At 45.7% G+C, this 13,611-nt stretch overlaps 1 protein-coding gene across 1 annotated transcript in view; it reads right to left on the bottom strand.

Moving 5' to 3' along the window:
• Nucleotides 1-4,477: 4,477 nt before the first annotated feature.
• LOC109487973 (mitogen-activated protein kinase kinase kinase 10-like) overlaps nt 4,478-13,611 on the bottom strand; it is a 40,968-nt gene continuing 31,834 nt past the window's right edge. Inside the window, exons 3-11 of the mRNA XM_019792100.1 lie at nt 12,370-12,518; nt 11,719-11,894; nt 10,995-11,141; nt 10,361-10,460; nt 9,397-9,528; nt 8,366-8,551; nt 7,535-7,692; nt 6,040-7,318; nt 4,478-5,714 (exon numbers count right to left, since the gene is read on the bottom strand). Coding sequence (XP_019647659.1) covers nt 5,209-5,714; nt 6,040-7,318; nt 7,535-7,692; nt 8,366-8,551; nt 9,397-9,528; nt 10,361-10,460; nt 10,995-11,141; nt 11,719-11,894; nt 12,370-12,518 — 2,833 coding nt within the window. The 3' untranslated portion in view covers nt 4,478-5,208. The remainder of the gene's footprint in view (nt 5,715-6,039; nt 7,319-7,534; nt 7,693-8,365; nt 8,552-9,396; nt 9,529-10,360; nt 10,461-10,994; nt 11,142-11,718; nt 11,895-12,369; nt 12,519-13,611) is intronic.

Genomic DNA, 13,611 nt, shown 5'->3' with positions numbered 1-13,611 from the left:
AGGGTCTCCAGACTCTTCTAGTTCTTTTGCTGTGACCCTGTCTCTTTACGAGAGCACGACCACTACTACGATATTGATTGAAACAAACACTAATTTCAAGACGTGGCGAAAAATAAAGTCAGTCGCAACAGGCTATACTACAGTAATGGCCTTGGCCTCTAGTTTTTTTCCACACGCGGATACAAAGGAAGAACCGCCGAGTCCAGTAATCTGAGGACATCAGGTGAGGAAGTGCGACCTGCGGTACAAATATAGCACGTGAAACAACAGGTTCATTAGGACTGTGCTAATACTGGTGGGAACTCGTCCGCATGGGTCCTCTGTCCTTCCGTGTGACGTCCTTCTGCACGTGTGATAGCCTAAAACAGGCCTCTGGGCAAGCTGATCTCTAGCCTCTACCAGGCTTCAGAAGCGTCTGAAAGAGGGGAACATGCCAGGGGAGTTAGTCTGCTTAAGCAGCAGCCAACTTTTAAGCGGCCCAACTCCCCCAGCATGTTATCTGTAATTTGGTCAATTTCTACTCTTTTCAGTCATTTCTGAAGCCTGGCAGAGGCTAGCCCACAACAGGCCTCTGGGTGAGTTGATCCAGCCTATTAAAAGCAGGCTTTTTGGTGGGGCTTGAACCGTGAGCAACAGGGAGGCACAAGTGACCAAAGACAAATTTTATATACCCTGGATGCCAAACTCGTTCTTCGGGCGGCAAGAGCCTTTCGCCCGCCGGTCTAAATTACTGCTACGGGGGAGTCTAGCCCGGGGGGAGTTTGGCCGCCCTCCAGGCCGATATACTCCTCTGCGGGCGAAGTACCCTGGCTGCCGAAAAAAACGGTTAGCGGCCTGTAAACTTGGCTGGCACCTAGGGTAAATTTTATACGAATTTTACTGAGTAAACACTAAAAGTAGGAATTAGCTCCAAATTCGTGCGACCTTTATCTGCGTAAAAACGGAAGTAACACAAAATCATCAGCTGTCTAAATCATTCAGTGAGTGCATTTTTAATCACCATTACAATTCTACACATTATGTAACATAGGAACAAAACGACGAACAAAGCAAACAAGTACTATGTACTTTTTATTATTTTCCCTCTTGCACATCGCTTTAATACAGAAAGGAGCAACCAATTATGATACATTGTCCATATGAACCGCTAACGTTATATTATGTAAAGTACACCATCAAGTACGTATGGTATGGTATGGGGACTGTACATGTACGAATCATACAAAGGAAAACAACCGTAATACTATTACACAGCTTTGCAACTGGATATGCCCATTATTGCTGCCCAGTGGAGGAAGCTAAGTACTTTGGATAATACAATAATGAGACGCTTCCTGCGCTGATGCGTGTGTGTACGTGCGCGGGAACGGCAGGGGAGGGACTACACAGCAGCGAGGTGCAAGAAAATAGGCTTGCTTGGGAAGAACTGCGGAAAGAGTGGATTGATGGAGGAGTAGAGGAAATAACTGACTCCATTGGCGCTCTCTATGGCAAACGTTACTGTGTTTTTTTGTGGCAGACGCCAGAGCAGCTTAGCCTCGTACGCAGACTTTCTTGAAGGCCCGATGAAGCCCTCTCCCCATACACAGCTCTCCCCTCCAAAAGAAAGTGCCGAACTCGTACTCTCCAAGCAGAGGTTTGGGTTTTGGGGGTATTTTTAGTGTGTTTTTAGGCTTTTTTTTTGGGGGGGGGTTCTCTTTTTGCACTGAATTGTTTTTCCCACCAAACCCAAAGTTTGGTTTGGTGGGAAAAAAAATTCAGTGCAAAAGAGAAACCCCGAAAAAAAAGCCTAAAAACACACTAAAAATACCCCCAAAACCCAAACCTATGCTTGGAGAGTACCGAACTCGTAGAAACGAACTCTGGCCGCTAGAAAGTCTGCGCAGTTACAGTACAGTTCCGTGGGAAACAGCTGTTGGATGACGCAGGGGTGAGAGAAAGAAGTTAAAGACGCGTTGTTGTACACATTACAGAAATGCTTAGAAGTACACTAGGACAGACGGAAGAAGGACCAGGAGACTTAGCAGTACTGCCCCATGCAAGTCTCATTGCGCACCACTATTATGCTCGGGAGGCGTCAGTTTTAGCATCACTGTTGTGAACACAGCACAGAGAATCGACCAAAAGAAAAAAAAATTATCAGCTCATTTTCCCTCTTTCTTTGGCAAGAATTCAGCGATGGAGACATTTCTGAAGCGATCCAACACGATGTTAGTTTAGATGTCAAGCTGGGAAGGTGCCTCACAACAGAAACGCCACCTAACGACCTGTACAAGTATTACAGTACGAATCAACACAATGCTAGTATTACTTGCTGCTAGACTATTGCATTTGGAGGGTTATTATATGTACCTGAAGCAAAGCTATGCGAGATAATATTTTAATAATATACAATTCAACTTTGAGATTAAGGCTAACATCTCCACAATATCCTTGTGACAAACCGTTTGTCCATCATAATCATGACAGGAGATATCAAATGTTACCATGGCCACCCAGTGACCTTGTTTAACCTCTCATGGACCAAAAAAAATATCTTCATGCACAAATCCAATATACAGAAATGGGTACAATGGAGGACACGTCTGAGCACCCAGGAATATTGCAGAATCATTATATAAATCTCATACATGACGCGGGGAGGGGCAGTGGTCTTCTGCAGATAAAGGACAGGCACAGCCGGAGAAAAGGCACCTTTGGTACAACATGGAAAGACATTTGGAATTGCCTCTGTTTACTTAAAGGCATCCAATGCAATTTCTGGGCGGTAAAACTGGATTTTCTAAGTCAATTTTCTGGTCATTGGTTCTCTCATTTACAAAAATGGTAGCAAACATAAATGTTGATATAAAATAGATCCAGAAATTTTTGTTTTGTTTTGGCACCTTGAAATTGCATTGGATGCCTCCAAGATTTGTAAGATTCACACAGTAAGGCTACTTCATCCCTGTACCTTCAATGTCATCACATTACTCCAGGCACTTAAACTGTAACCCATGATGAGGGTGGTAACTATGTAGGCACATAGCTAGGGGATAGTTGAAGTACAGCACAGGTGGAAACAGAGGGAAGGTACCCGTGTACTAAGTTGGGAAACTTCACCACCAGGCTATACCCTTAGGCCACACCAATTTAAGTTGTTGGTTCTCGGATTCGCCCCCTTCACTATTTTCTGATTTGCCACAAAAAAAAAAAAAATTCAGGCTCTGAATCAACTCAAATGCTCATATTTTGGGTCCAACAGTTGCAGGAAGTCCCTTCTCTTCAGAGTTGTTACAGTTATCCCATCTTTCAATGCAGTGGTTTGATTAAAAGTTTGAAATTCATTGTTTGAATTACAAACCAGCTTGGTATGTTGACTTCATGGCTCCTATCATAACATTTGGGGCTTTCTAGGATGTCCAGGTCTGTTTTCGTTTCAATTTTTCTCCCTATCGCTTCATATTTTTCTGAAAAAATCCAACAAATCCGATTGGTGTGGCCTTAGGCAATCCACCCTGCTCTATGTCGTTACTGGGCACTACAGAAAACCACTTCCCCTCCCCTAAAGTACAAGACTGACAAGTCTACAGCACCTGTCTGACTTGTCCCAACAGCAGCAGCTGCCTGCTACAGCCACGCCGCTGCTAGTTAGCATTAACTATGCACTACCAGGCCTGCAGCACCTTAGTATATATCCACCAAACACATAAATACCAAATGACCACTGGATATATCAGTATTATGAAAATATAAACTGGAAGATGGGAATAAAAATAAATGTTTCTGGATACCAATGAGCTAGGAGTTACAGGTGATGTGTACACATATATATCTACTCTTCTTTTTGTCAAACACTCAGACAAAATGGTTCAATACTTGGAGCAGTACAAAGTTTACAAATGTATGAAATCACTACACGTAATAAGGCAATACCCTAGTCCTGACTACCCTCTACAATCCCAGCTATTCACATATATACTGCTCAACATTGGAAACTTACTTATTCTAAACCCCCAGTCATGATATGTTACCAGCAGAGCTGGGGTATCAAAATATATGTCTGATTTACAAAAATCTCTCCCAGTTTTTTTTATCTCTCAATAAATCTCTACTTCTATCATAAACCAAAATACATCGGTTCCATCATATACATTTGCTGTCGTCCATCTTGGCTCCCGTATCAGACATGACCTGAGTGATGGCTGGATTCCTACTCACGTTTCTCAACCTTTCCTGTTCCATACATGTACATACATCCTTACTTAAGGCCACGTAGGCTGGTCTCATTGCTCCACAGATGTCACAAACCCTGGCCTGGGTGCCATCCAACTTGTATTGGCAACCCTGAAAATTTTGCCGTTACAAATCGGATGCACCCAGGCAACCCACACCCAACACAAAGCAGTGGAACAACAGGAAAACATGATGTGAGAGAAGCAGCACATTGCATTACAACATAGCTATGTTCTCCACATTTTCAAGTTGCCCTGACTCCTTCGTTTTGCTTTGGAACATCTGAAACACAATACTACGAGAGGCCTTAGTTCTGCTTGACTGATACAGTAAGGGATGGGGTATGTCTGAGTTAGGGTTGTACCCTAGCCTGTCCATGACGTACCTGGATGTAAACTTGTTCAAATTTAGATAATGGAAATAGGATCGCCCATCCCTAAGACATTTTTCCATCCAAATTCAGGAACGATTCTTTTATAGCCATGATTATAAAACGTTGGGTATCTGTCTGACACAACCTGTATCTGCAGCTATTAAAACGAATACAGTATTTCGCCTTATGACACATTTTCGTCTTTCCCTCTAAAATGACTTTCTTCTTTCGTAGTAAGATAGTAAAAATATACAGCTACCCTACTTGTCTGTTCCCTGCCTTGATCAACAGGCAACGTTTGGTTCATAAAAACTAACCTCTACACCCCTTCAACAAAGGCGGCAATGGAACGGTCGACAAGAGCACTCTGGGAACAACAGTTGTGTACCGTCGGCCACGTCACTGCATTTCTAACGGCCTGTGTTGTGATGACAGCCCTGGAGAGAACTTGAAACAGGCTGTTCTTCTGAATCACAAGTTGCCACGATCTGGGTTCCCAGAATGCCTCATCCATGGTGGTCTCACGTTGTGCACAGTTTTGGTCACTGTCCCAAATCGCTTCTTACTGCCCTGGTCAAGAGACAACCACTACACCCACGCGCACGGAAACACACCCCTGGTCACAAGAACTCCTGCTCCAGTTCGTACACCGTGGGTCTGCGCTTGTCCTTCTTGGGGCTGTGTCTGACCAGCGGCTGGGTCCCGTCCTGACTCTGGCCCTCCATGTCCATGTCCAGCAGGGTCTTTTCGATCTCCCGCTCGATCTGCGCACGCGTCATGGGCACCTTGGGCGAGTAGATGACGTCGCCCGGGGCGGGGCCCACATTGACGGGCGTGCCGGGGCTCCCACCCGCGCTGGTGGCCCCGGGAGACGTGATCTTGGTCTTGGCGGTCGGGCGGGGTCTGGGGGTGATGTCGAGAGTCTTTGGGCGCTCCAGCTGCTGGGAGCCGAGGTTCCGGCGGGGCGGCGGGGGCTCGGGGAGACGCCACGGGCTGGAGTCCCGCGGGCCGGGCCGCCCCGAAGCCACCGACTCCCGCACGGGATGTCTGGCGGACGTGTGGTTGGTCAGCTTGGCCGCTGTGCCTTCTGTCTGGCAGGTTTTGGTGGCCTGCGACTGCGTTGCACCTGGAGATACGAAAGTTTTTGAACACAGAAAAACAGAATGTTAGGAAAAATCAGTTTTTCTCCTCCAAGATTTAGCATCCTTGAGTGACATAGACTACAATCATTGCACTACAACCTCAGCAAACTTTACAACTATAAAACCAGATACACCCATGTATAATTTCATTTCAGATTGGTGAATGATTGAATATGAAAGTTCTTTTACAACCACTTCTTTGCAAGAGCTGATCTTCATGAAGATGACAACGGCTCTTGCAAAACATGATATGTACAGTAAGTGCAAGTTTACAACAAATACAGAAAGTTTCTGTGGAAGCAGACTGACCTTTGGCTGACTGGCCAGGCAAGGCCCCTCCCTCCTCGTCTTCCGGACTGGACGTCTGTGTGTACACGCTGGTCCGCTTGGGCGGCACGGGCGGTATGACCGGCGTCTGCGGGCTTGTGGGGCTGACCCAGGGGTCTGGGGTGCCCGGATCTCCGTCCGGCGTTCTGCGACTGTTGTACCTTTGGCTGGAGCGTCTGGTATTGCCGTTTTCGTACTCCTCGGACGTCGTTCTCCTCTGCCCGTACTCCTTCCTCCTCGAACTCGCCACGTTCCACTTGTCGACGTCGTAGTCGCCCGACGGAGTCCGCCTGTGCCCGGCCCCGCTCGTCCGGCCGGTGTCGTACTCTCCGGAGGGCGGCCTGCGGTAGCCGGTCTGTGCATAGCGGCTGACGTGGACCCTCTCTCTCTTAGCAGCATCGTACCCATACTCCCCCGACGGCGGCCGGCGCGAAGGCGGCTTCTGTGCATAGTTACTGCCGTTCCCGCCCCAGCGAATGGAGTCGAAGTCCCCCGAGGGCGGCCGGGACGGCGGTCTCCTCTGCGGAGAGAACTGGTTCTGCTGCGCAGCGGCGGGGCTGGCGTCGGTCCAGCGGTTCGCGCCGACCCACTTGCCCTCGTAGTCCCCTGAGGTGGGCCGTGAGCCCGGCCGGGAGGGCGGCTTCTTGGTGGTCGCGCCCGGCCCTTGTCCAGCATAGGGCCAGTTGCCACCCGGGGATACCGCGTCGCTCGCCCGGTGCTCGTACTTCTGCCCGTACTCCTTCCAGCTCTTGACGTCGTAGTCGTCGAGGGACTGGGAGCGCCGGTGCGCCCGGGGCGACCGGTCGAGCTCGGTCCACTTGTTGGTGACGATGTGGGCGTCGTTGAACATCGGGTTCTGCTTGGTCGGGGAGTCGAACACGGGAATCTTCTCGTTTGGCAGCAGCGACCGGGTGGACTGGTTGTCGGCGGCGTCCGGGGACGTGGAGAGGGCGATGAGCCGTACTGAGGTAGAGTCGGGGGAGAGGGCCGAGGGGATTATTGCATCTGGGTCGGGCTTGTTGGACAGTCGGGGGGGGCTGGAGCCGAAGTTGATGATGGAAGCCCTGTGGGGGGTGGAGGAGCGGCTCTTCCGGCCGCGGCTGCCCTTGTTGTGGTCGACGTCGGCCGTGGGTGTGGCCCGGTCGGGCGAGTCCAGGCTGGCCAAGTACGACGGGGAGTTGGTCATCCGGATGTCGAAGCCCACCGCCACACTGGCCAGGATAGCTGCGCACTCGTACAGGGCCTGGTCGCTCTTCTTACGCTGCACAAACAAACAAACAAACACATAAATCATAATGACAGTTCATCTGTGTTGATAGTAATCATAGTAAACTTTATTTCAACATAAGGGTTACACAGATTTATTAGTAACCAATCACTTCCAAACATACATAAATCTTTGAGGAGACTGTGAAATTATAAGATTTTGGCCCCCTACTTTTTTAATACTTATACAGAGGGTTTGTGCCTGCAGTACCTGAAAGAATCGCTTGAGGCTGTTGGTTGGCGTGATGCTGGGAGAGCGTGACTTCTCGGTGTCCTCCTCGCTGTTCTGCCGGTACGGCAGGTCGATGTAACCCGATCTCCGCTTGATCTCGCCGCCCAGCTCCTCCGGCCACTCATCGTCATCGTAGTCTGCAGGGAACCGACAACAGGTCAGCTTAAACTCTCCTCTTATATGGTCAAACCCCATAATAGCTTGACCAGAATAGTATAGTATAATAGAATAGTAGTTACCATGTTTCTCTTACATATTTACATGTATGTATACTCCTTGCTAGAATGTAGAACTTTATTTTAGTATATGGTTTTATACCACTCTACATTCTGTACTCATTGTTGTTTTCAATATCTGTTTGCAATTAGCCTCTGGGCAAGAATTTGCAATAAAGCTATTCTATTCTATGTGGTTATTGAAATTTATGAACTTGACATATGTACGGTCTTGCAGCCAACCGGTAACATATAGTCAGCTGAATTGCCCTGTTGACAAAATAATAGGATAACAGGTGACATGGATAGCTAAGAATTACATTTGTTGTAACTAACATTTCATTAAAATAAACTTTACTCCTTTGTTCTACCAAACACTAGGTGTACTTGTACATCAATGACAGACTAGGGCAGCAAGGAGAAGGTGTAAGCACAACTACACTTCCACTTCAATGCATTTTACAGAGTCATCAACGATACAAAGACAAAGACTGCAGACTTGGTGCCAGTGTTCCAGTGGTTTACAATTGACAAGACCAGCTTGTTAGCACAGGCAGTAAGAGGCAGTCTTCTTTTCAACAGTGGTGATACACACCTGTCTCTTGCACACTCTTAATATTGGGGGCAGGAGGGTAGGACTTTAATGTCAGGTTCTTCCCCAGAGTCGGCGCGCTCGTGGACCAGAGCTTGTTGCCTTCCGACATGGACCGTAACCTCTTCTCCTTCTCCTTCTGATGCACCGAGCTGGGGCCCCAGGTCTTCCCCTTCCCGGGTTTGTTCACTGGGGGGAAACACACAGATGTCAGTACACATACTGTCAGCCAGTCTCAATAGACGTCAAAACACACACATCCGGTCCAAACTGCCAAAGAAAATGACTAAGGGGGCTTGTAAAATCTGGTCTATGTGGACAGGTGGTAACTATAGATAGTATTCTCAATGCATGTGTCTGTGGGAAAAATGATCTAAGGGACCACTGACAAGTGGTCATATTGGCTAGGTGGTCTTTATGGTGGTCACTTGTACAGGCTTGACTGTACTTTACCAGTAGAAGAAATGTAACATCTTCTCAATGCTCAAAGCTGCCTAATGGCAGGTTAGCCTCTAGCTTAACTAACTTTGTTTTGTTATACAGTATGTAATGTGTAATACAGGAAACCAACAATTTGCTGCCTATGTTCCATGTGTATTGTGTTGTTGGACTTTGAAACTAAACTAAACCAAATTACAATACCAGGGTTCTAGCTAGCGCTAAGTAGCGTAGGGGCCCCCTACACTATAATTTTCACCCCCTACGCTAAATTTCGCCCCCTACGCTATAATTTTGACCCTCTACGCTAAATTTTTAATACAGCATAGGGGCATTGTGACTGTATTTCTTTGTTCAAGAATGCCAGATCAAATGTGAAAAATTACCAATCAAGGATACATTGTATATACCATAGAAATAACATTTTTTCCTTTGGGTATCCCTCAAATGGTCCCTTTTTTAGCTCAATTTTTTAAAAGCTCCGCCCCATCCCCTCTCTTGGTCGCTTTGTTCACTTGACATGCGGCCAGTACCACTACGCTAAAATTAAATCCTAGCTAGAACCCTGGATACTATATGGCCGTTCAGACACGTACAGACGATGGCCCTGAGGCGAGGGAAGCTGCCGGGGCTGACGGTGGCGGCGCGGGGACCGTTGGGCCGGTAGTGCTTCTCCTTCCCATCAACAGTCGGCGCTGATCTCAGTACCGTGATCTTGTGCTCAAAATCTGCAACATGGAAACAAACATATCAACAACTGCTTACATCAAGTACTTAGGCAGGTTTTCTTTCATCCTTGTTTGACAAGTTCCATCATTGTTCTTGCCAGCTTGAAAGATGTTTTTCTGTCATCTCAATTTCATTTGATGCAATATCATGTTGACCTTCTATTTCTTGCATTTTGCAGGGCAAATTTTGCTGGTAGACTAGGTCAATGACATCTCTGATCTCTTTCCGTATCTTTGCATGCTGAGTTTAGCCTTTTTGTTTGTCATGAGAAGCAAAATTCCATGAAACGACAAAAGGCAGGCACTGGCTAGAGCACTGTAACTGTCAGAAAGTGGACAAACAACTTTGACTGTAGATGTGGCTGGGCCTTCACACATTGGACTTGGAAGCAGTGTTCGAAATACCTGTCTGCAGTCTGCAATCTGCAGATAGATTTTCAAGATTGCAGAAGAAAAATTTATACAATCTGCAATTTTGCAGCAGGAAAAATTGGCACTTGGGATTTTACGCTTTTGGCCCCAAGGACAGACAACACTTCAGGAGCTTCTTCACTAATTTGCATCAACCTTGTCTTGACTTGTTTATCTTTTGTTTCCTTTTGGACTTCCAAAAATTTGTCTTCACTAATTTGCATATGAATCAATAGTTCATGCTTATAAACCTGCAAGATTGTAGTATGGAGGCTTGTGTATTTGCAGAAAGTATTTCCAAATTGCAGAACAAAATTTTTACTCTTCTGCAATATTGCAGAGCGCTGAAAAAAAAGTATTTCGACCACTGTGGAAGGTAAGACCTCAATGAGTATAGCTGATAGACATGTAGTTGTATTACCTGAGGGCATGCTGATCCGAGCCTGTTTACTCTTCAGCTTCAACTTGCTCTTCTTGAACTTCCCTTTCCGTTTCCTCACCGGTGGCTTCTCCTCAGCCATCTGAGAAAACAATAAATGGTAAAATTCATCACTGGTGTTCCCTTTTCTATCTCAGCATTCTTGAAACTATTATATAGGCAGGATTCGTAATGCTCGTGCCAATGAGTAAAATTATCTTGGGGACCAAATTGGCCAGGTGGTCCTTATGTAGAGGTGGCCATGTCCATAGATTTGCCTGTATACTGTATAATTGCTCTTGTAGTTCCCGTGTAGTTGCCAGACACAAGAGTGGCTGGCATCCTATTGTGGCAGTTTACAGCACTACGGCGTGCAGTTGTGGAACAATCTCCCTCAAGACTGGCAAACACTGACTCTGACTAAGATATGGACATTCAAACACTGTTTAACACATGTGTAATATGCTACTCGATACTATTCAACCTAATTGTTTGTATGGTGGTATAAGTGTAATTGATATTGATACTAGTACTTTATAACAGTTACTGTTTCTTATCGAATGTTTAACCAGGACTGCCTGGAAAAACAGGTGTCTGAGTGTATCTTCCTGGAAAAATAAATAAGATAATGAACTACCTGCTGTAAAATCATGATGTTGAGCTCCCTCTCCAGCACGTCGATCTCGCGTTCGGCCAGTTCCTTCTCCCGTTTCTTCAGCTCCTCCTCCTGGATCTGCTGCTGCAGCAGCGCGTGGGTCAGTTCCTCCTCGCGGGACCGCAGCTCCTGGAAAAAGGCATGGAATAACATTCACCCATGAGACTAGGATACAGGAGTTTTCTTTTACACAACCAAAATTTCTCACCTAAGTGCTGACATTTCCGTGTCTATCAGGCACCTTTCTCAGTAGACAATGTACAAATCAATCAATGTGCCATTGGACATCATTGGACAATGAGGACATCTACCATTTACTATCAGAACTGCAGACACCTAACATATCACTTCCATTCGTTCATTCTCCTATATACCTGATCTGATGTAGTGTATTATCTGTTTTGCCTACAATACAAATAGTATACAGATATGTTTTTGCAATCAAAGGACACAACGTCTAGCCAGAAATGCCAGAGATTGAATCTGTGACTTCTAGATCTTGTGTCTGCAAGCCTTACAAGTCGACACCACGAGAACCGTACCTTCTCCTTCATCCTGAGCTCGTTGAACATCTGCTGGATCTCGTAGCGCCAGTCCTCCTAAAGTAGCCTGGGTGCCAGACTATTCCCCAGCCCAAACACACACACCCAAGTACCGACACACACGCACACACACACACACACACATGCACGCACTTCCCTCCCACCTTTTCCTTCATCCTGAGCTCGTTGAACATCTGTTGGATCTCGTAGCGCCAGTCCTCCTGCATGTCGTGGAACGATTCCTGCGGCGTGTCCAGGAAGTCCGAGTTGGCGATGTTCTCCAGCTGCACCAGGATTTCGCGGAACGTCGGACGCGCCCGAGAGTCCGGGTGCCAACATTCTGGGGGGGAAGAACGCATCAGTAAGGGCCCATATCACAAAGTCGTACATCGAACAATGATATTTTTCCGTGACAATATCGCTCTGTTTGGGAAGAAACGTGTGGAATAGTTGAATTGTATTAAGAATAAAGTTGTATTAATTGCATTTCAAACTATTGCACCCATCTCATCTAAAATCTTTGACATGCGGCACGATTATTGTGGAAAACCCTGTGCAATGTATGTGTGTATGATGGCGAAAATGATCAACTCATCATGTCAATCACTGTCAGGAATCACTGATTGACAACAGTGTGAACTGACAACTAAAAATTCAGTCTCCAACAAACTTTCCAGTAAACTTTGAGTACTCTGACAGCAACCCAGCACTGACTTAATCAAATTTGTAAGATACAGTCATCCCATATTGCATCCATTTGTCCTCTTTGTGCTACCGTGCCTTTGACTTATGCTCTATCTATAGAATGATTTTACCTTCCAGCAGCTGAGAGAAGGGTGCAGGACATGTGGAAGGGATGGGCAGGGTGAGTTTGTTGACTGCCACGCCGTACGCCACGGCCAGCCCGTCAATCCCCTTGTATGGCACTTCCCCAGTCAGCAACTCCCACAACACAACCCCATAGCTGTGGAGAGGAATATGGCCCTCTTTAAATAATAATAACAATCAACAACAAAACAAGGAACAACACAACCCCACAGCTGTGAATGAGGAACATGGGCTCTTGTTAAAAACAACAAAAAAAAGACAACAACAAAACAAGCAACTCCCATAACACAACTCTATAGCTGTGGAAAGGAGTATGGGCTCGTGATAAATAATAACATCAAAAGACAACAACAACAAAAGAAGGAACTCCCACAACACAACACAACACCAAATCTGTGGACAAGAAAATGGGCTGTTGTTAAACAACAACAGTAGAAAAGCAACAACAACTTTTGCAGTTTGAACCATGTTAAACAATGTACCTCACAACGATAGCTTATATGTACCTATGTTTAAGATTAAAGTGTTGATGGAACATGTGACAGATCAAGCATCTGACAGCTCTATTTGCCTGGCTAGTATGAACTTTGTAACTTATGAAATTCTACTATGATATCTTGGCTAGACATGTTATAAAAGCATATTCCTTTACTGATAATAGATTAGATATTTCATTAGTTTACATCTAAATGCTCTTTTCTTTTGAGGATGAATAAAAGTTGTGCTGTCTATTTTCCAGCCAGAGTTCCCACATTCTGTAGGAATGCCTTCCATTCCACACAGCTGATATGCAGTTAATGAGACGTATCAAGTGTAGACTATTTCCAGCAACAACCTGCTACCAGGAGACAAGCAAGAGGTGTGGCTGATGAATAAAGTGTTTTCCTAGTAATATCTGATACACACGTCAGGCTTAACTGATGATAGTGTTTTAGAAAATAAGACCAAACAATTAACTAGGTTTAGCCTTCTGCATTTTTCAAAAGCCATAACTTAAAAGGAATTGAAATTCAACTCATTATTATGCTTCAATGCTGTCACATGAATTCCATATTTCAGACCTCAAATGGCCACTAACATCATCTAACAAATTGGCTTACTGTTGCTTTAACATAAACTTCTTGAAACATGCATCCTTTGAGGTGGACAGTAACTTATTTATATATTTTAGCAATTAGATTTGGCATCTAATGCCTTAGTAAGGGCAACTTAATCCAAAACGAAGTGAT

Source organism: Branchiostoma belcheri, unplaced genomic scaffold (genome assembly GCF_001625305.1).
Source record: "Branchiostoma belcheri isolate BF01 breed outbred unplaced genomic scaffold, Haploidv18h27 scaffold90, whole genome shotgun sequence".
In the NCBI taxonomy this organism is placed as follows: Eukaryota; Metazoa; Chordata; class Leptocardii; order Amphioxiformes; family Branchiostomatidae; genus Branchiostoma; species Branchiostoma belcheri.
Note: the sequence above shows the minus strand (reverse complement) of the source record. Positions and strands in the feature narration are given on the sequence as shown.